The sequence below is a fragment of the Tinamus guttatus genome, unplaced genomic scaffold (genome assembly GCF_059628265.1).
Source record: "Tinamus guttatus ecotype Peru unplaced genomic scaffold, ASM5962826v1 Tinamus_guttatus_pri_ptg000744l, whole genome shotgun sequence".
NCBI lineage: Eukaryota > Metazoa > Chordata > Aves > Tinamiformes > Tinamidae > Tinamus > Tinamus guttatus.
The window spans coordinates 344,556-366,012 of NW_028289278.1; the positions used below are offsets into that span (position 1 = coordinate 344,556).

At 53.7% G+C, this 21,457-nt stretch overlaps 1 protein-coding gene across 1 annotated transcript; it reads right to left on the minus strand.

The window, feature by feature from the left end:
• Nucleotides 1-9,354: 9,354 nt before the first annotated feature.
• LOC104566022 (methanethiol oxidase) lies at nt 9,355-19,481 on the minus strand. Its single transcript, XM_088537350.1, is given in 14 exon segments — nt 9,355-9,517; nt 10,725-10,843; nt 11,002-11,094; nt 11,193-11,314; nt 11,893-11,971; nt 12,319-12,497; nt 12,651-12,833; nt 13,184-13,304; nt 14,209-14,394; nt 15,428-15,540; nt 15,902-16,020; nt 16,022-16,154; nt 16,157-16,206; nt 19,399-19,481. Coding segments are annotated over 14 exon segments (1,743 nt in total).
• Nucleotides 19,482-21,457: the final 1,976 nt, after the last annotated feature.

Sequence of the window (21,457 nt, forward strand, 5' to 3'; positions counted from 1 at the left end):
GCAAGAGGAGGCCAAGGAGGACAAAACCAGGAAGCAGTGTCTCTGGTGAGCCCCTTGGAAGAATGGCTCTGGCTACCAATGGGCTCTGGGAGGGCTTGGAGCACTTGGACACAGGGTCAGGAGTCCCCCTGGGAGACTGGAGATCTGAGGTCCCCTGACAAGTGCCTCCTCTCTGAGTGATTGCTGCCATGCAGACCCCTGAGGGACTCGCATGTCACCCTTTGTCTTGGACCTTTCTTCTCTGCAGGGTCAAGGCTGAAGGTCCTCCAGAAAGAGCAGCCTCAGCCTCAGGACACTGTCTTGAGCCCCTGCAGGGGAAAAAAGTGGGAGGCAGCAGCAAGAAGAGCCCCACCAAAGGTAATGTCCAACTGTGCTCCCTCCAGGCGAGGATGGGAGCCTTTCCCTGCCTTCCAGCACACAGCATGGGCCTGGAAAGCCGGAGCGGGGCACGTTCCAGGCACAGCAAGGGCCAAGAGCTCCAGCAAAACAGGGCTCCACGGCTCACACAGACACTGCCTCAAAGAGGGGCTTCACAGGCCCCAGCACATCCCTCTGCACATCGCTGCAGCTCCACGCAGCACAGCAAGGCTCTTCTCAAGGGCTTTCTCATCTCCTCCTTGCAGCCAGCGGTCCTGCCACATGTTTCCCCAGCCAAGAGGCGCTTCCTCCGCTCGGCATTGCTGCATGTGAGGATGAGGAAGGCAAGAGGCAGGCTCACAAGAGCAAGAAGCTGTCTCTGAGGTGAGCCTCTTGCAGGAGTGCTGCCCATGGGCTCTGGTAGGGCTTTGTGTCCTTTGGGACGGGTGTCAGGGCTACACTGCCAACCCAAGGAGCCCTCACAAGCAGCAGGTCCTTCCTGAGGGACAGCTGAGCTGCAGACCCCTGAGAGACTCACACATCACCCTCCATCTCATGCCCTTCCTCCTTCCAGGGCCAAGACTGCAGTCTGCAGACAAAAGGAGGACCTTCCTGCTCCTCCAGAAAAACCAGCATCGGCCTCGGGACACATTCAAGAGCCTGTGGAGGGGAAACAAGCAGCTGGCAACAGCAGCAGGAAGAGCCCCAGAACAGGTAATGTCCCATTGTGCTCCTTCCAGCCAAGGCGGGATCCTTCTCCTGCCCTCCTGCACATTTTCCACACTGTGCCTTCCCTTGAGGAGCTTCTCTGTGCAGGAGGCAGCGCACCCCGAGGCCCTTCCCCTGCTGCCCAGACCCACAAACGCTGCCTCCGCACGCAGCACACCAAGGGGGTGACTCCTCTCACACAAGCCGTGTAGGGGCCAAGTTCAGGGCCCATGGAAAGAAGTCTCCTGAGCTCCCCCTGTCCACTCCTGACAGGCAGCGCTGCCTCCTGCCGCCTCCTTGGCCGGGAGCAGCTGGCTCCAGCCAAGCTCGCGGAGCAGGAGGACCAGGAAGACGACGCGAGAAGCAAAAGGAAGAAGCGCTCGCAGAGGTGAGGCTCTGCCAGGGGCTGAGGGTGCTCTGGTGCTCTGCAAGGGCCGTGGTTCACAGCACCGGCCCCTCCTCCCCGTTCCCTTTGCATCGCAATGAACTGCTGGTGCTGCCCGAGGAGGTGCTGGAGCAGCACACCCAGGGAAGGGACCTGCTCGCTCATGTTCTCCAACGCTGCTGTGTCTTTTCAGTCGTCTTCCTGCAATCCAGGGCAGCAGCGCACCGGGCAAGAGCGGCAAGCAGGCAGCAACCGCTCCGGTTAAAATCATCTATAGCTGCCCTAAAAGTGGCAGGAAGGAGGAGGAGCAAAACGTACGTGAGACATTTGCCTAATATGCATATCATTTATATGTATATGGTTGGATGGGTAGGGAAGCACAAGTTTTGTAGGGGATTCTTGTTCACAGAATGGTGGGGACTCGCTCCTAGGCGCTCTGAGCAAGAACAAACCCACAACCAACTCTTGCTCTTGCTCTCAGGTGCCGGCAAAGGAAGCGACCAGGGTTGCCCCAAAGAAAAAAGGAACACCTCAACCCTCGGCCGACGTGCAGACCATCGTCGGCACAGAGAAACCCCTCAAAAAAGAAAAAGTAGGCACGAGGGTTGTGCTTGCCTTGCGGGTGGGCGTAGCAGGGAGGAAAAGAGCAAGAATGGAGCAAGGAGACAGCATCTGACACAGCCTTTCCCTGAGTCAACACTTTGGCCCTTTCCAAGGGCAGGAAAACTGCCTGGGAACAAGTCCTCGTGCTGCAGCACCGTTCTAAGAGCGTCTCCTGTCCTTTACAGAAATCCTCCACTACTAAGAAAAAGGAGGCCGGGGAGAAACACGTGCGATTCCTTCTCCCCGAAGGACACTGAGATGGCCCCAGCAGGTCAGTGTGCGCCAGCTCCAGCCGCGCTCTGGGCAGGGCAGGGGCTCTGGGCCGCCCGCAGGACACGCGTCCCTGTCCCTGCGCTCGGGAGCCTCTTGCCAGGCAGCACTCGGCAGCCCCCAGCCACTGCCATCCCCTCCCTCCTCAACATGAGGCCCTGGAGGGTCCTTCCACTTGGACATGGGTGCACTGGGCACGGGCAGCACGGGCAAAGAGTGAGGACGGAGCTCTCTGGGAAAGAGTGTCTTTGTCCTGTCATCATGGGAGCATTTTGCCATGGATTCTGCAGACCCTGCATGCTGGAATCACCCACACCCATCACATTTAAGCAGCGTGGCCTTTCTCCCCCCTCCAACACAACCTTTCCCTCTGTCCCCAAGAACACTGCTGAGAAGAGGGCTGTTTCCTGGCCTTATCTCCTTGGGACTTGGCAGTGGGGTTGGGAGTCTTCTCTGGCCTCACACAGCCCTGATGCCCAAGGCAGAGCTCTTGAGCACCACCAGAGCCATCACAGGGGCACACGTGCTGGACACCATGGCTGCACCAGCAGCAGCACAGCCCAGAACACCTGCTCCCAATCCGGCCTGTGCTCTTTCTGTGCCTCATCCTGGCACCTAAAACTCAACACCTGCTTTTTGCTCCACAGCTCTGTCATCATCACCACCTGCCTGTTCGAGGACACTCCTCAATAAACCATGTTCCTCCAATGCTGTGGGTCTCTCCATGTGCAATCGGCCTCACCTTGACCCTACGGGACTGTCCAGCCCAACGCAGCAGCCCCAGCTGCATTGAGGGGACCCTGAGGAGCACTCGGCAGCCACCATCCCCCCCGTGCGGCCACGGTGCTGAGCACAGTCACCGCCTGCTCTTCCGCCCGAGCCTGGTGCCGCAGGGCAGGACGGGAAGGGAAGGGACCCGCTGGTCACAGGGCAAAGGGATGGTGACAGCAGGAACCTGCTCCAGCTGCCGCGTGGCCCGGCCGTCCCCACGCTGGGCACAAAGCGGAGGAGATGCTGAGCTCTCTGCGAGCCCCCGTTGGCGCTGGGACACGAGCACCTGGGATGCTCCCTACGGGATAATGTGCCGCCACTGGGAAGCAGCCCCTCCGCTCCCAAGTGGGACCCGGGCTGCACTGCCCTGCCCTCAGGGACACCCTGCTCTGCTCTGCGGCAGGGACTTCCTCGTGGGATGGAAGCCAGGCCTCCGGGAACAGGGGCTCTGCTCCTTGGGCCCTCCTGTCCCCAGGGAAACCAGCACCCAGGGGCCCTCCCTGCCCTCACGCACCCTGGTGCCAGCACAACACCCAGGGCTCTGGGGGACCCTGCCCTGCTGCACAGACCATGCTCACACCACCCAGCCCTGCCCCACTGGAAGGCCCCACAAACCCCACGAGTTTTCAGGCCAACCAGCCCTCCAGTACAACAAACTCTATAGCTGTGACAGACTCTTCTTCCCTCTTGCTTCTGCCTCACGCTGAGTCCTTTGTAGCACCATCGTTTGGATGGCCTCAAGTAGCGCTGTTCTTACAGAGCAATGTGAGAGCCTCCCCTCTCATGCTCTACACCCTGTCCTCCAGGTTTCAGCTCAGCTGGCTCACACTGACCCCATGATGAGCCCTCTTTGTCCTCCCCCACACCAAGGACCACAAATCATGGTGGATCCTCCAGCTCTCCATGTGGAGCCTTTCTCCTGCTGTAACGAGGCACAGGCTTCCAGCCTTCCTCATCTCCACACCTGCTCTCTACCACCCCTTTGCCCATGCTCTGTAGTTCACCTTCCTCCTACCCTTTCTGTAGCTCACGCTCCTCTCTGCAAACTCCACAGACCCTGGACACCCTCTTCTTCCCTCATGGTGCTCACCTCTCCCTCACTTTGTTTTCACAATCACCTCCCAGCTTCCCAATTTATTAGGGAGCCACTGGCCTTCCTGCTCCCTGACTTGGACTCTTCAGCTTGCACACCAGAAGACTCATATGACAAATGCTGCAGTCCCTTAATCATCTTTGTGGCTGTTCGCTGGACCCTCTCTAGAAGCTCAATGTCCTCCTTGTCCTGAGGAGCCCAGAACTGCACCCAATACTCCTGGTGCGGCCTCACCAGAGCTGAGTAGAGGGGCAAAATCACCTCCCTTGACTTGCTGACAACGCTCCTCTTGATGCAGGCCAGGATCCCATTGGCCTTCTTGGCCACGAGGGCACATTGCTGCCTCATGGATAACCTGTGGTCAACCAGAACTCCCAAATCCCTCTCCACAGAGCTGCTTTCCAACAGGTCAACCCCTAATCTGTACTGGTGCCTGGGGTTATTCCTGCCCAGGTGCAGGACGCTGCACTTGTCCTTGTAAATCAAAGGCAGGCAGAGCTGTTCACCACAGCAGGATGGTGGCATCGAGAGCATGAGGCTGGAAGAGGACATGCAGTTCTCAGCATGGCACACAACTAGAGAGGAGAAGATCCTTGCCTTTCACAAGAAGATCCTTGCCTTCCTCATCACAAGGATGAGGAGGGGCCTGGAACATCTGCCCTGTGAGGAGAGACTGAGGGAGCTGGGCCTGTTCAGCTGGAGAAGAGAAGGCTGAGAGGGGACCTGAGCAGTGTCTAGAAGTACCTCAAGGGAGGCCGTGAGGAGGATGGGGCGGCCTCTTTGCACTGGTGGCCACCGACACAACTAGAGGAAACGGCCCCAAACGGAAGCACCAAAAGTTCCACAGGAACTTAAGGAAAAATCCCTTCCCAGTGAGGGTGCCAGAGCCCTGGAACAGGCTGCCCAGAGAGGTTGTGGAGTCTCCTTCTCTGGAGATCTTCAAACCCGCTTGGCCGCAGCCCTGTGCCACGTGCTCTAGGTGACCCTGCGTGTGCAGGGGGCTGGACTGGATGATCCCTAGAAGTCCCTTCCAACCTTCAGCATTCCGTGATCCTATGATTCTATGAAAGCAGTGCCCTCTCTCTGAGGATACGTTAAGGGTCCACACATGGTCTGGGGTATCCAGGGCTCTGCATGGCGCTACGATGCTCTGACGCAGAGCCAGGCTGGGTTAAATGGAGAAACTATTTCCTATCTATTTTGTGTTAAGAGAGTTGTATGGCAGTTCCACAGGCTTATCCCACTCCTCAGTGATCTCCTGCAGGCATCTCTGGAAGCTTCTGATCAGCTGCTTTGGCTCCTTCTCTGTGAAATATTCCTCTGGATCCCGGCCAAGGAAATGCTCAAAGGTGCGTGAAGCAGAGTCAGATACGGAGTCTCTCTGCGAGAGGACTCAGCAAGGTCTGTCTCCAGCGCAGCTCTGGCGCACACCCCGCACAAACTACTGACACCTCTGGCAATCCCTTTCCACCACGCTCAGCTCCACCTCATCCTGTCCTGTCTCCTCCCCAGCGCCACCTCCCCAGCCACCCTCTCTACTTCCAAGCTGAACCGTTCTCCTTAATCCAGTCTAAGCAGTTGACCCCAGCAGGGCCCGGTGTTCCAAGCAGTCTTGTGCGCTCACCATGTCTGCCAGGGCCTGCTCAGCAGCAGGAGGGAGGTGACATCTTGGCCTGTGGTGGCCACAGTCAGGATGGTGTCAAGGAAGAGCTGCAGGGAGGACTTGCCCTTCACTTCAGGCAGAGGCTCCCTCATGGATGATGGATAATCGGGCAGGAATGCTCCTGGATCGTGCTGCAGCCCAAAATGCCACAGTGAGTCATGGCCTTCACCAGCCCACAGAGTTCCTATCCCTTGTTCCCCTCCTCGTTCATATGCAAAGACCTGCCCTAGCTGCCTAGTAATGAGAGGCATGGAGAAGTGTCTACGTGAGTGTCTGCCCTTCCGCAGGACAGGGATACGGTCCCTTTAGTAAGGATTGACTGGAGTAGGAGCCTCATCAGCAATGCCAGGTCACAAAGATCCCTCTGCCTTGTGGAGCTGCTGTATGAGGTGTCACATCTCCACCCCTTGGCCCTTTTCCACTGTAGCAGAACATTCCACCCTGGCCTGTGGACTGTGCCCCTCCAGCCTTGAGGATATTTGTGATGGCAACCACACCATCAGGCTGCTCCATCAGGCTATAAAGTCCATCCTCTGCCTTGGGAGACCCAGCTATGCACAGCAGGAATACCAGGGCTGGGATGGTTGGGTAGGGTAATGCCATGGGCTGGGGGGAGAGCTCTACCTGTGGGGATGAGTGAGGGAAAATAAGGGAGAGGAGGTTGTACATATCCAGGCCCTCTCTCCCACCTGCCCAGAATGGTGAGGAACTTCTCGAGCTCTGCAATGGTCCATAAAGATGAAGGGATATCCGAGGACGGAAGAGCAAAGTTAGACGGTGTTGGGTTCTCTCAGAGCCATCCTCTCCAAGTCTAGCACATGGGCCCTGTGTCCCCATGTTGGGGACAGGTCTTGCAAATACTCTGTGCATTGAACCAGAGACAGCAGATGAATGTTCCAGCAGAAAACTCACTACAGAAACTCCTGGCATGCTGCAGTGCTCCATCCTCATCAGTGACATCACGGCCTTGAGCACATCGTTATGCTGTGCAGCTGAGGATGGGAACCTGCAAGGTCACTGTGAAATCTCCTGAGGACACTCACAGCAGTATGGACACTTTAAGGACATTCTGGGACTAGGATGAGGAAGGAACAGTACCTGGGGACTCTGCCCAGGAAGCCACTCCTGAATATCTCCTTCACCCATGGTTGCAGCTCAGCATCTCTTTGGACAAACTCATCACGTGCATCACAGCGATCAGTGATGACAGAGACAAAGTTGAGTCAGGGAGAGAAGAAAGGGCTGAAGTGAGTAGAGAGGAGGCCAAGAAATGTCCCTGGCTGATTTAAAGAGTAGGGCTGTCCCAGGGTCCAGCTCCCCAGCAGCAGGGAACACATTGGGAAAGAGATACACCATGATCACCACAGTAGTTTTCCCAATAGCAGTGCTCTCTAGTTAGCAGCTATAGTTCACCTTTCCGGTGTTTTAGTGTAAGGAGTTCTTTTTGTTCAGATCATAGGTGTGTAGAGACATTTTAGAAGTCCTAAAATACCTGAGCTGCGCGCCCAGCGCTGCCATAATGAAATAGGAGCTACAGAGACCCTACGCTGCTTCGAAAGGGCAGCTGGGGCCAGATGGGACAGTTTGGACCTTGGAAACTACAGGATAAATTGCTAATGCTGAGGCACTGGAGAGAAAAAAAATCCAAGGTCTGTCCTAAGGGAATCACTTCTCTCTGACCCTTTGGACCAATATGACAAGTCTCTTCCTTTCTTTTTATCACCCTGTCTCTGCCTTTCCTCCTCTCCCAAATTCTACCTGGCCAAAGCTGTCCAGGGTTTCATCCCATCTTCTCTGTAATAATAGCTGGGAATAGAGTCTTTGCTTAGTTCTGTTCACAGGCAATGAACGGAAATAAGTACCTCCTCAAAGCATCTTGAGCACCTGGTTTTGGAGAATCTGTTCTCCAAAAATGCTTTTTTTCTTTCTTTCTTTTTTCTGTCTGTTGGTCACCAAGGGACTAGTTCAAGAGGGAGGGCAGAGTTTCATGGGTAGCTGAGGTCAAACTCAGTGTCCTCTACTGATAAATGCATTAGGTTAGGATAAGATTTGGAGATATGGGGCTGAAAAATGATCATCTGAAAGATCATTTTGACTTTGCAGCTACTGTGAATGCTCTGTTCTACCCCTTCCTTTTCTGATGAAGCTTTCCACCCAGAAAGCAGCAGAGATAAGAAATTATTCCAGCTCTTAGCAGTGGAAGGATCCCACATTTGATCTACTTTTCTGTTCTCTGCAGCTGATAAATCTCTTACTCTCTTGAGTGCTTTCTACTGAAACACATTTCAGGGTATAGAAACTAGACTAGATATTTGGAAGTTATACTCAAAGCAATTGGAATATGAACCTTGTTTTCTTCAAGGGCCGTGGCCAGGAAAGAGAGGATGCTCTGGTTAATACTGAGCTAGAATGTTTCTTAAAGAATTTTGTAGAAGGACAGGTATTCCTGAGGGTGGAGAAGGAGATTGATTAGGATGTTTTACAACAGATAAAAAAAACAGTCTCCTCTGAGAAGACAACCCAATCACTGAAAAATGTGCCTACAGGAACGCAAAAAAAAGTATGGTTTGCAGCAAAAGACAATTTCTATTAGAAAAATACAGAATAACAGACACACTGGGATGATAAATATTCCTGTCTCAAGAATTTCCAAAACCCTGACCTCACCATTAACCACTGCTGAAAATATAGAAAGGATCAGTGATCAGAACAATTTTACTAGTGTTTGAGGCAGGAGAACGCAAAAGCCATCGTACCAGGCAGCGTCAGGGACAGGCACCTCTTCCCAGGGCACATGCAGACCCTCCTGCAGCTCCCCTGCACCCGGTGCAACCTCAGCCCAAGCGCTTGGCACACGGGTCGATAGCGCTCTCATGCCAGGGAAGGCTATTTGGGAATGACCAGGCTGGAGAATATCACCTCCGAGAGAGAGGGCACTTGGCTTCCTTCTGATTCCATTTCATGTGCGGAAGCGCTTCACATCCGAGCGAGTGCCCTGGGCTCTGAGCTGGGCCCAGGGATTTCCCTGCACTGTGCACAGAGAGTGCCTGGACTCATGGAATGCTGAAGGTTGGAAGGGAGCTCTAGGGATCATCCAGTGCAGCCCCCTGCACACGCAGGGTCACCTAGAGCACGTGGCACAGGGCTGCGGCCAAGCGGGTTTGAAGATCTCCAGAGAAGGAGACTCCACAACCTCTCTGGGCAGCCTGTTCCAGGGCTCTGGCACCCTCACTGGGAAGGAATTTTTCCTGAAGTTCCTGTGGAACTTTTGGTGCTTCAGTTTGGGGCCATTTCCTCTAGTGACTCGCTGCTCACACGCACGGTCCAGCAAGATTCATCCCAGGCCCTGGGACTTTGTTCACTGCTCCGTCCAAGCAAAACCCTCCCAACAAGGCAGAGCTTCCGTAGCTCCTGTTAATGGCAATTTGGATTCTAGTGGTGAATGGGGACTCCTAATACCTGCACTAAAAGGGAAAGAGAAGAGGGGAGTCTTGCACATGGGGCCTAGGCTGAGTCAGTGGTGGTGCAATCGCCACAAGGGAAGTGGATGTCACGAGCAAGGGCAGGTCCACAGGGCTCCTTTCCAAAATCCACCAGGAAGTTCTTGTTCACACACAGGCCACCAGCCTCCATGTCCACATCAATGAGCAGCATGACAGAGCCTTCCCTGTGAAGGAATGAGAGAGCAGATATTATGGACAAGGAAACCATGCTCCTGTTCCTGTGCTCCTGGATGAGGCACCTCCACAAGCAGAGGAATCATAGAATCATAGAATCATAGAATGCTTAGGGTTGGAAGGGACCTCTAGAGATCATCTAGTCCAACCCCCCTGCATACGCAGGGACACCTAAAGCACGTGGCGCAGGACTGCATCCAAGCGGGTTTTGAAGATCTCCAGAGAAGGAGACTCCACAACCTCTCTGGGCAGCCTGTTCCAGTGCTCTGTCACCCTCACTGTTAAGAAATTTTTCCTTAAGTTCCTATGGAATTTTTGTTGTTTCAGTTTCCGGCCATTTCCTCTAGTCCTATCAGTGGCCACCACTGAAAAGAGACCATGACCGTCCTCTGCACTCCCTCCCTTGAGGTATTTATATACACTGATTAGATCCCCTCTCAGCCTTCTCTTCTCCAGGCTGAACAGGCCCAGCTCCCTCAGCCTCTCCTCATAGGGCAGATGTTCCAGGCCCCTGATCATCCTTGTAGCCCTGCGCTGGACTCTCTCCAGCAGCTCCACATCCCTCTTGTCCTGTGGAGACCAGAACTGGACACAATACTCCAGATGCGGCCTCACCAGGGCTGAGTAGAGGGGCAGGATCACCTCCCTCGACCTGCTGGAGACGCTCTTCTTAATGCAGCCCAGGATCCCATTGGCCTTTTTGGCCACGAGGGCACACTGCTGCCTCATGGTCAACTTGTCGTCCACCATGACACCCGGGTCTTTCTCTGCAGAGCTGCTCTCCACAAGGTCGGTCCCCAGCCTGTACTGGTGTCTGGGGTTATTCCTCCCCAGGTGCAGGACCTTGCACTTGGCCTTGTTGAATTGCATGAGGTTTTTCACCGCCCAGTTGTCCAGTCTGTCCAGGTCCCTCTGGATGGCAGCACAGCCCTCTGGGGTATCGGCTACTCCTCCCAGTTTGGTATCATCAGCAAACTTGCTGAGGGAGCACTCTGTGCCTTCATCCAGGTCATTGATGAATAAATTGAACAGGACTGGACCAAGGACTGACCCCTGGGGGACCCCACTAGCCACAGGCCTCCAACTAGACTCTGCGCCGCTGATCACCACTCTCTGGGCCCTGCCATCCAGCCAGTTCCTAATCCAGTTCCTAATCCAGCCTAATCCTAATCCAGGAACCTCCCAAAGATTCCTTACCTGATCAAATCCGGGTAGAGCTGCTTGTCCCATGAGCTGCAGAAGGAGTTGGTGACGTAGAGCCTCCTGCCATCCAGGCTCAGCTGCATTTTGTAAGGACCGCCGTGCACAGTCCTGCCCTGAAGGCACAACAGAGAGCAGTGACTCTACTGGCTTCATTCCTTGAGCAGAGCAGCCAAAGCAGGAGCAGAGAAGCAGAGCAGAAGAGCCGGCTCTCCTCCTCACAGGGGCACTGGAGCAGGGCTCTCCTTGAGCTGAGCTTCTCTGCTTAACTCACCTTGATCACCAAGGGCTCGGGCTGACACTTCAGCTCTTCATCTCTGCACACTGTTACAGGCCCACCTCGGAGGATACTGCCCCCCACAAACACCTGGAACAAGGGACAGCAGGACATGAGGCCTTGTCTGCTGACCACCGCTGGACGCTGATAAGAGCCCAAGAGTGGAAGCCTCTCTGGTGCTGGCTCACCTGTCCCACCAGCCTGGGCCTGGAGGTGCAGGAGATGTCGTACTGGCGGATGTCCCCATGCAGCCAGTTGCTGACATACAGGAACCGGTCATCCCTCGAGATGATGATGTGGGCTGGGAAAGCTAGGATGGAGAAGCAAAGAGCATTAGGGATAAGGCAGCACGAGCAGAAAACACGTGTTGCGTGAAGGCCCAGCTCACACCTCTCCCTGCTATCCTGTGTGCAGGCAGTCATAGAATCATAGGATCGTGGAATGCTGAAGGTTGGAAGGGGGCTCTAGGGATCATCCAGTGCAGCCCCCTGCACACGCAGGGTCACCTAGAGCACGTGGCACAGGGCTGCGGCCAAGTGGGTTTGAAGATCTCCAGGGAAGGAGACTCCACAACCTCTCTGGGCAGCCTGTTCCAGGGCTCTGGCACCCTCACTGGGAAGGGATTTTTCCTTAAGTTCCTGTGGAACTTTTGGTGCTTCCGTTTGGGGCCATTTCCTCTAGTTGTGTCGGTGGCCACCAGTGCAAAGAGGCCGCCCCATCCTCCTCACGGCCTCCCTTGAGGTACTTCTAGACACTGCTCAGGTCCCCTCTCAGCCTTCTCTTCTCCAGCTGAACAGGCCCAGCTCCCTCAGCCTCTCCTCATAGGGCAGATGTTCACAAAACAAAAGAAAAAGAATGTATATTTGCCGAGAATTAGCTCACACTAACCTGGCATCTCCGGGAGAATCCATCCTCTCACCTTCTTTGGTGGGATCCTAATCACCTCCTCCACTGCCCAGCAGCCTCTCTGCACAAGAAAGGGGAACACGAAAGTGTGAGCAATTCAGAGCAGGTCAGTGCAAAGCCCTTGCTGCAAACACACACTCAGAGCAGGCAAATCTGCAGTGGGAAGGGGCCCTCGGGGGAAGACTGAGATTCACTACTCCAAATCAACTCCAAGGTGGTCAGTCAAGAACCTCATCCGATGCCCTCCCGAGCTAATGGAGAAGTCTGGCTGCCACGGGAAGGGTCTGGCTTCTTTCTGAGCATACACACAGCAGGAGGCCACAACCCTGAGTTTCTCTCCAGGGTTTCTGCATCACCCTGGAGCTCATGGTGGTCGGCTCTGGCGTTACTTGCTGGGACGACACGTGCCTCGTTCTTGAAGAAGCGATAGATAACGCCGCTCAGGGCACAGTTGACGTAGCCCTCGGCAGCATCAGGGTTGTGCAGGAATCGAACACTGAAGGGCAGAGAATCCTCCCCTAGGTCGAAGCTCTGGATGAGGGTTTGGCAGGACAAGTCCCACACGTTCAGGTGGCGCCCGAATACCCCTGCGTTCAGGTCAAAGGGAGAAGCAGGTCAGAGAGGTGCTGCTTGTCCTGGGGACTGTTCTTTTTTGGAGAAACTGGCCTGTCCCCTTTCTCCAGCACTTATCCCTTTCCAAAGTCATTCTCCCAAGACCATTTGCACCTCTATTCCCTCACCTTTATGGAGATCATCTGGATTAAATGCAGGTCCTGCCCGTTTGAGGACTAATCCGGCAGAGCTGACCAGAACATTATGGCGTGGCTGGAACCAGAAGTCATGTCCAGTTGCAGGGACTTCACAGCTCTTCTCCCAGTTCCCTTTAAGCTCAAAGCTCTCTCCATCCAGGACAATAAAACCACCTGTAGCAGAGACAGAAGAGCACAACAGATCACACACTCCGCATCCAGACTGCTATCCCGCTTTCTGGCAAGCTTCATTGAAGGGTCAAGCACCGTCTTCCAAAGATTTCCTCCCCTGAGATATTCAGGTGCAAAGGTACCAAGTGAATTCTTCGGGCAAAGCAATATTTATTACAGCCTTCCATATGGGCTAAATACAAGGATTTTGTTTTTATATCAGCACAGAATGTCCGGGACTTCTTAGCAGCTCTTCTGTGTTTTCCATCTGAAGTTTTGAAACTCTGGCATTTTTAGGGTTGTTAATTTTCTAATAAATATCACATTCTTGGGGTGATTACAGGAGAGATTACCTTTTCCATTGCCAGCTGGATCTCCCATGTTGGCAATCAGAACATCACCATTAGGCAGGGCGTGAGGTACATTCAGGTGTCCCTTGTCACACTTCCAGAAGATATCCACTGGCTCAATCATCTGAATAGAAGGGTTACACAACTTAAATAAAGGTTGCACGCGCTTAATGCCATTGGGCTGCGTTAAGAAGAGCGTGTCCAGCAGGTCCAGGGAGGGGATCCTGCCCCTCTGCTCAGCCCTGCTGAGGCCACATCTGCAGGATTGTGTCCAGTTCTGGGCTCCACAGGACAAGAGGGATGTGGAGCTGCTGGAGAGAGGCCAGCGCAGGGCTCCGAGGATGAGGAGGGGCCTGGAACATCTGCCCTGTGAGGAGAGGCTGAGGGAGCTGGGCCTGTTCAGCTGGAGAAGAGAAGGCTGAGAGGGGACCTGAGCAGTGTCTAGAAGTACCTCAAGGGAGGCCATGAGGAGGATGGGGCGGCCTCTTTGCACTGGTGGCCACCGACACAACTAGAGGAAACGGCCCCAAACGGAAGCACCAAAAGTTCCACAGGAACTTCAGGAAAAATCCCTTCCCAGTGAGGGTGCCAGAGCCCTGGAACAGGCTGCCCAGAGAGGTTGTGGAGTCTCCTTCTCTGGAGATCTTCAAACCCGCTTGGCCGCAGCCCTGTGCCACGTGCTCTAGGTGACCCTGCGTGTGCAGGGGGCTGCACTGGATGATCCCTAGAGCTCCCTTCCAACCTTCAGCATTCTATGATCCTATGAAGGCTCAGGTCATTTCACACTTTGTGGCAGAGCCTTTGGCCATCTGAGATTCCTACAGATTCCAGACACTTGCAGGAAGAGCTTTCTGCCCAGCAACTCACGCCTGACAGACCCTGCTCCTCAGCGAGGACCTGAAGGAACCCAGGTCTTAAAACCTGTCTGGAAGAGAAGGTGAAGAGAACCTTTCTTCCCGTATCTTATTCCAGAAGCACCAGCTGGCAACTCCTTCCCAAACCTTGCCGTGGAGCCCCCTCAGGTATACCTTGCACAGCCTGGGAGCACGGCACTGTGTCCCCACATCCACCACGTAAACACGGGAAGAAATCAGAGAGGGAAGAACGAGCTTCCTCCTTCCCCTTGTGCAGTCCTCAAAGCAGACGTTTCCAGCGCTCCACCCGGAGCTATGCAGCTCGTCCTTGAGGTTGGGCATGGGCAGATGGTGGATCACCTAGGGTCAAAGGCAGAAATAAAGTTCACTGAGGATGACAGGGAGGAAAGGGGACCTAATGTGCTCAGACACTGTTTTGCAGTGTCCATCTGACTGTAGCTGGCCCTGCCTCCACACAGTCAGTGAGGATAACACTGCCCTTCTTCCTCCCCCTGTTCTTCGACAGAGCACTGTTTGCACCTGAAGTAATCCGAATTCTGACACTGTTTCAAGACTTACTCATCCCTTGCCATTACAATTCATAGAATTACACATAGGGATAATCCTGTCAAACTGGGTGTACTGGTCCACGAGCTCTTTCTAAGACTGAAGTTTAAAATATGTTAAACACTTTCAGAAACCTATGGGGCTATTAAGTGCATTTGCTTGGAAGCTCTTGGATTAATGAGCGTCAAATGCGCCTAGCCTGGTTTTGCAGTGCTTAGAAGTGTTCGCTGCTATATTCCATTTAGGATGGTACTCCACTAAAATTCCGGAATAGAAACATGCTCAACTTTGCAAAAAATGCTGGTTGCTCTGAACCCATGTATCCCTAGAGACCATCTTCCACGGGGGTTCAGTGGGGTTCAGTGCATGGGCTCTAATGCTCACTAGTACAATATCCTTTGGAAGTGGATTGGGAGGTTGCAGCTGACATGCTCATTAAAGCAGAGATGGAGATGATTCAACTGGAGCCAAGCACAAAAGGAACACAGCGAAGGATCAAGAAATGAGATTCCTGCCAAGCCTGGTGACCTGGTGCACTTCCACAACAGAGCAGAAGCAGGAGACCTGTGGTGGCTTAGCCCACATGGGGCCAGCCAAGGAGGACATCAACGGCTTGACAGAAGGAAGGGGACAATACTCCAGTCAGGGTGGATGAGACAGAAGGACACAGAAAGACAAGTAGGCACACAGCTGGCATGGCAAACCGGTCAAAAATAACTCTGCTTTTTCTTGTAAAAAATGGGAAAACACGCTGGTTATTATGGAAATGGAATGGGGCTCAGAACCTGGGTCAACCCAGGAGAACCAGAGCTTGGGTCAGAGGTACCTGGCCATAGCTGCAAGACCCGGGGCTGAGATCGATGGTGGCCACGAAGTCCGGCTGCTCGATGCCTGTTTCCCTGTAGGTGCAGGCCACATAGGCAACCTCCTCGCTGGGACCTTGGCATACAGAAAATCTGCATTAAGACCTGCCACAGAACAGCCTGAATGAGAACGAAAAGCTTGAGAGACTCTCAAGGCTGGCGCTGAGGTTATTTCTCTGAATGCAGGGAAATCCCCGCTCGATCACGGGCAACTGCCCAACTTAGATTTCACTTTCGGGCCATGGATAAGAAAAACAGGGGGAAAAAAAAAAAGTACATCACTGTATAGTTAGAATTCCCTTCCTCTGGAGTGAGGGAATATGTGCATGCAGCACATGCAGTTATTAGTGGGCATTTCGGAATGACTCTGGTTCTCCTCACGCAAACTGCCGCTCCTTCCCAAACGCCCCGTTCCAAACGCTCGCGAGGGGACTTGCCTTTCGTGACCGCCGGGCACCTCGTGGGCGTCTGGCACTGCGCTCTGCAGCGGTCTGCGTGGAGAAGAAGAGGAGATGAGATTTCCACCTGTTTAAGGATGCTGGTTTCGACCGCTCTGGCTTTGATTTTCTCCTATCCTGGCTCCCAAAGGGGCTTTCTGTGACATCCACTTGTAGTGACAAAAGACAGGAATCCTCCTTAAAGAGCAACCAGGACCAGGCTCACAGGAAAAAACACTGCTCAGTTCCATCTGCATCTTCTGAGCTGCTCCATGATCCCCTCCCCATGGACCAGGAGGGACAGACTTCACGGAGCACCGAGTTTAAAGGTCTCATGTTGTCTCCAGCCCAAGACGGGGGCTGCAGCAAGGTGTAGCATGGAGGCACAAGCCAAGGCCACCCGGCTCCGAGTGCGGAGGCCAAGGGAAGGTGCGGAGCGTTTCTTACCCATGCTGGAGGTGCCGAGCTCGCTCTGTCGCGGTGCTGGATCTCTGCCTTGCTGGAGTGGGGTGCGCTGTGCAGAGGCTGCTCTCAGGGGGCCCTATATACCAGAGCCCGGCGTGGGGAGAAGGGAACAGGCTGCCGAGGGAGGAGCGGAGCCTCCGGAGCGTTTGGGAGGTGCCAGGCCAGCCCTGCGGCTTGTTTCCGCCTTGCTAACCACCAACCTAGAGGAGAAATCTGCTGGTCCATGCAGCTCCTTTCCTCAAACACAGGCCACCCATAGCTGATTCTGAAGCTCTCCTGATTTCCAAGGAGACCTCCTCACCCTCTGGAGCCTCCACGGCCCAGCTGAGACACAAGCTGATTAAAGGCACCCCCAAAGCCAGGCTCTCGCAATACAAATGGGCAGCAGCTGCAAATTCCACCCTAGGGAAGAGCAGCTGGATAATGTCCCACCAGCAGCCGCCTGGGAATTATGGGGCTGGGACACACGGAGGCCAGCAAAGGAACCTCTGACATCTACCAGATGCCAAACTAAAGCAGAAAGAAAACTCCAGGCATCGCGAACTGTTTGTGTTCTGGTTTATGTTCTTCCACCGTATCTTGTGGAAGAGCTCACTCAATCAATGGACATATTTCATGGCATGAGTAATTAATTGCTCCATGTAGGAATGCAGAAGCACCTGACAGAGCCATTAAAGAAGCCCTCAGGAGATCCCTGTCAGAAGAGAGAACAGATTAACCCATCTCACTAGGGCTGTAACTGATGGTTTCCAAATAAGTCTCTGAACACGTTATGAGATTATGGTGCCTGTTATGGTGCCAACAGGTTCTTGGAAGAACTCCTAAGTTCTTTAGCTGAGATCCATCTCGCATCACTGGGGCAGGGCTAGGGTCAACCATGGTTCTTCCTCTGCCTTGGCACACACACAGGGGACACACGAGCTCAAAGATCATCCTTCAGATGGGGCTGAGGAAACTCTCTAGACACCCATCAGCTGCTGGTTGAGACCCACGAATGCTGGGGCAACCCCACAGCTCCCCCACTCACCAGGGAAACATCCCAGGCTGAACTATGGCTCCTGCCCCGCTCAGGGCAGAGGAAGCCCCTTCAGTTGCTCCTCATGGGGCCAGCGGTGCCCAGGGGTGACGCTCGCTGTGAGGGCCCGGGGCTGTGACCCACTTTGGAGGGCTAGCTGTGAGTCTGGCTTGGCTGCACCGTCATAGAATCATGGAATGGTTGAGGTTGGAAGGGAGCTCTAGGGATCATCCAGTGCAGCCCCCTGCACACGCAGGGTCACCTAGAGCACGTGGCACAGGGCTGCGGCCCTGAAGATCTCCAGAGAAGGAGACTCCACAACCTCTCTGGGCAGCCTGTTCCAGGGCTCTGGCACCCTCACTGGGAAGGGATTTTTCCTTAAGTTCCTGTGGAACTTTTGGTGCTTCCGTTTGGGGCTGTTTCCTCTAGTTGTGTCGGTGGCCACCAGTGCAAAGAGGCCGCCCCATCCTCCTCACGGCCTCCCTTGAGGTACTTCTAGACACTGCTCAGGTCCCCTTCTCAGCCTTTTCTTCTCCAGGCCCAGCTCCCTCAGCCTCTCAGCCTTCTTCTTGTACCTTCACACCTGCTAATTAAAAAGGCATTAGTCTTCTACTCATTAGCTAAGTTTGCTGCTCATCCTAATTGCTTTACTGTGGTGACGTCCTGCGAGCTGCCACCCAATGGTTCTGCCACATGCTGTCATGGTGAAACTGGCCATGTCAGTGGATGGTGAGTCACTTTTTTGGCAGCACAGTTTTCTACCAGACCAACTCACCTATTTCCTCCTGCAGCTCTACAGCCACTAGATGTGACACAAGCAAAGCGGCAGGAACGTGCAGCTGGGGAGGAACAAGTGGGATCCGCTTGCCCTGCTGGCAGCCAATTTACATGGCAGCAGATGCAGTCTGCAGTTCTGTCCAGTTTTGGGCTCCACAGGACAAGAGGGATGTGGAGCTGCTGGAGAGAGGCCAGCGCAGGGCTCCGAGGATGAGGAGGGGCCTGCAACATCTGCCCTGTGAGGAGAGGCTGAGGGAGCTGGGCCTGTTCAGCTGGAGAAGAGAAGGCTGAGAGGGGACCTGAGCAGTGTCTAGAAGTACCTCAAGGGAGGCCGTGAGGAGGATGGGGCGGCCTCTTTGCACTGGTGGCCACCGACACAACTAGAGGAAACGGCCCCAAACTGAAGCACCAAAAGTTCCACAGGAACTTAAGGAAAAGTCCCTTCCCAGTGAGGGTGCCAGAGCCCTGGAACAGGCTGCCCAGAGAGGTTGTGGAGTCTCCTTCTCTGGAGATCTTCAAACCCGCTTGGCCGCAGCCCTGTGCCACGTGCTCTAGGTGACCCTGCGTGTGCAGGGGGCTGCACTGGATGATCCCTAGAGCTCCCTTCCAACCTTAAGCATTCTATGATTATATGATTCAAAGAAGCACTTCTGCACCTCTGCCTAAAGATGAGCGCTTCTGACTTTCCTTCAAGAGCTCCTACGTGTCATAGGAATCCGACTCTTCATTTATAAGCAAATCAAACCAAAAATGTTTCACTCTTCTCCACTGGTGATGATGGCGATGCATGCAATGACTACCTGCACTGAGCAGCCTCCCTCAGCATCATCTACCTCAGCTTCCACTCCAAGGGTCACTATCCACTTCTCCACCTGTAACAAGGCACTTCCCAACACTCTTAGCTGGAGTTCAGTCTTCCCCTGGGAAGCAGGGAGCTCACAGTGACAGAATATATATATTTTTTCTTGTCCAGGGCTGTTACCATGACTCATTTGGCTTTCCCTAAGCAGGACCTGCTCTCCGTTCATAGCTTTCCAAGCTAACAGCCAGGATGTAAGATCTCACCTCCCAGAGGTACTTCAAATAGACTCTTCCAGCGAGGTAAACTTGGATTTGCCTTGGCAGCAAGAAAATAAATGAAGTCTGCAACTTTTCACTTACCAAAGAATGAGTGAGAGCCAGCAAGTATTTATAGACAAGCTGCACTATGCCCTCCTGTGGCCATGTGGAAGATACCTACTTTAGTTCCAAAAAATAGTAAATTCCTGCTGATACACTCGGAGACAGCTTGGCAGTACTATGGGCTCCAGCAGACTGTGTCATGTTGGGTGTTTCTTCCCTTTCTTACCTACTTTCAGGCAGACCATGGCTTCAACCAGAAACTTTGAATGATGTGTGCAGAGCCAGGAGTTTTGGAGGGATGTTGGATAACGATGGATTCTGGCCAGTGGATGAAGCCTCCTTAACACTATTGAAAAGAACACCTAACACTGCAGATCTGGTGGGTTATATGGAACAGGATTCCTCCACCTGGTTGTGGACATCTGCCATGAGGGTGTCACCTTCGAGACCTCCTTACAGCCAATGAAGGTGGTATCAGTACAGCCAAGTGAGTCCGCAATAAAGGTCATCTTGCAATCAGGTAGACCCCTAAGGCACACACACTAAAAGCAGAATCTCATGGATTCCATGACCATGCCAAGGGCAATTGGAATTCTTCCTAGAATCCCTGGAATACTTCTATTCAGATCTTCTCCTTTCCAGTATGTGGATTAGCAGATGTTAGAAAACAGGGTAATACTCTAATTCAAGTGATTGCCACACGTTGCTTTCCTCTTCCTTATCTAGGCAACTTTTAGCATTTAACACTAACCTTTTGCCATGGCAGAAGCAAGCCCTGCCTTCACTAGCTGCACGCACCGGCATCCAGGGGAATTTCAAGCCTGGATTTCAGCCTGGGACTCTGCCTGGAGCGTCACTGCAGCTGAAGCCTGACCTTGCTCATCCTGCGTGCACGGTCAGACCCACAAGAGGCCAAGGCCACCCTCAGAGCTGTTCTACACCAGGTTTTGTTATGCTTTGTATTTCAGCATTGCCCGAGACAGGCTGCAGCCTGCCCTCCTGCGGCCACGTGGAAAATAGGCTTTTTGCTTCAAACGCAGGTACCTGCGAGGTCTTGTCATTCCAGAAAGCTTTCTGGCTTTACAAGACCTAAACAGCTTGTCCCAGGTCTCAAAAAGCCTGCGGTGACTGCAATCCACTCGCCCTACATTAAAAGAGCACAAAATGCCATTCTCAAAGCCTAGTTGCCAATATATTAGGCAAGACAGTGAGCAGCAATAAACAGAAGGAAGTCTGGTGAGGCCACGTCTAGAGTACTGTGTTCAGTTGTGGGCTCCACAGGACAAGAGGGATGTGGAGCTGCTGGAGAGAGGCCAGCGCAGGGCTCCGAGGATGAGGAGGGACCTGGAACATCTGCCCTGTGAGGAGAGGCTGAGGGAGCTGGGCCTGTTCAGCTGGAGAAGAGAAGGCTGAGAGGGGACCTGAGCAGTGTCTAGAAGTACCTCAAGGGAGGCCGTGAGGAGGATGGGGCGGCCTCTTTGCACTGGTGGCCACCGACACAACTAGAGGAAACGGCCCCAAACGGAAGCACCAAAAGTTCCACAGGAACTTCAGGAAAAATCCCTTCCCAGTGAGGGTGCCAGAGCCCTGGAACAGGCTGCCCAGAGAGGTTGTGGAGTCTCCTTCTCTGCAGATCTTCAAACCCGCTTGGCCGCAGCCCTGTGCCACGTGCTCTAGGTGACCCTGCCGTGTGCAGGAGGCTGCGCTGGATGATCCCTAGAGCTCCCTTCCAACCTCAACCATTTCATGATCCTATGGTTCTATGGATCATAAAGACCAGCCAGGTAGATGGGGTTTCCTTCTAGCAGCACGCAGGAAGTCAGAGGCTCCATAATGCGCTGTGTTACAGTGGATCCAAACGGGAAAGCAACACACCTAGTCAGGAACGGGAATCAGACTTCAAAACAGCTCAGGAAGATGCAGCAGGGCCTGGCAGGAGAAGCAGCAGCAGGTTTGTGAGTTCTTGTCTCTTCAGTGATTTGCAACCAGGAAGCGAGTGTTTGTGAAAATGGGAACAAAGGGGGCTTCAGTGAAAATAAATCCATCACCTGGGAATTTTAAAGCAAATGGTATTATTCCAAAGAGCACAAAATGTAAGCTCCTTTCAGAGAGTAACAAAAATGACAGGAATAAGTCAATAAGGAAAAAAAAAAGCGAGGCTCCATATGAATTGCAGA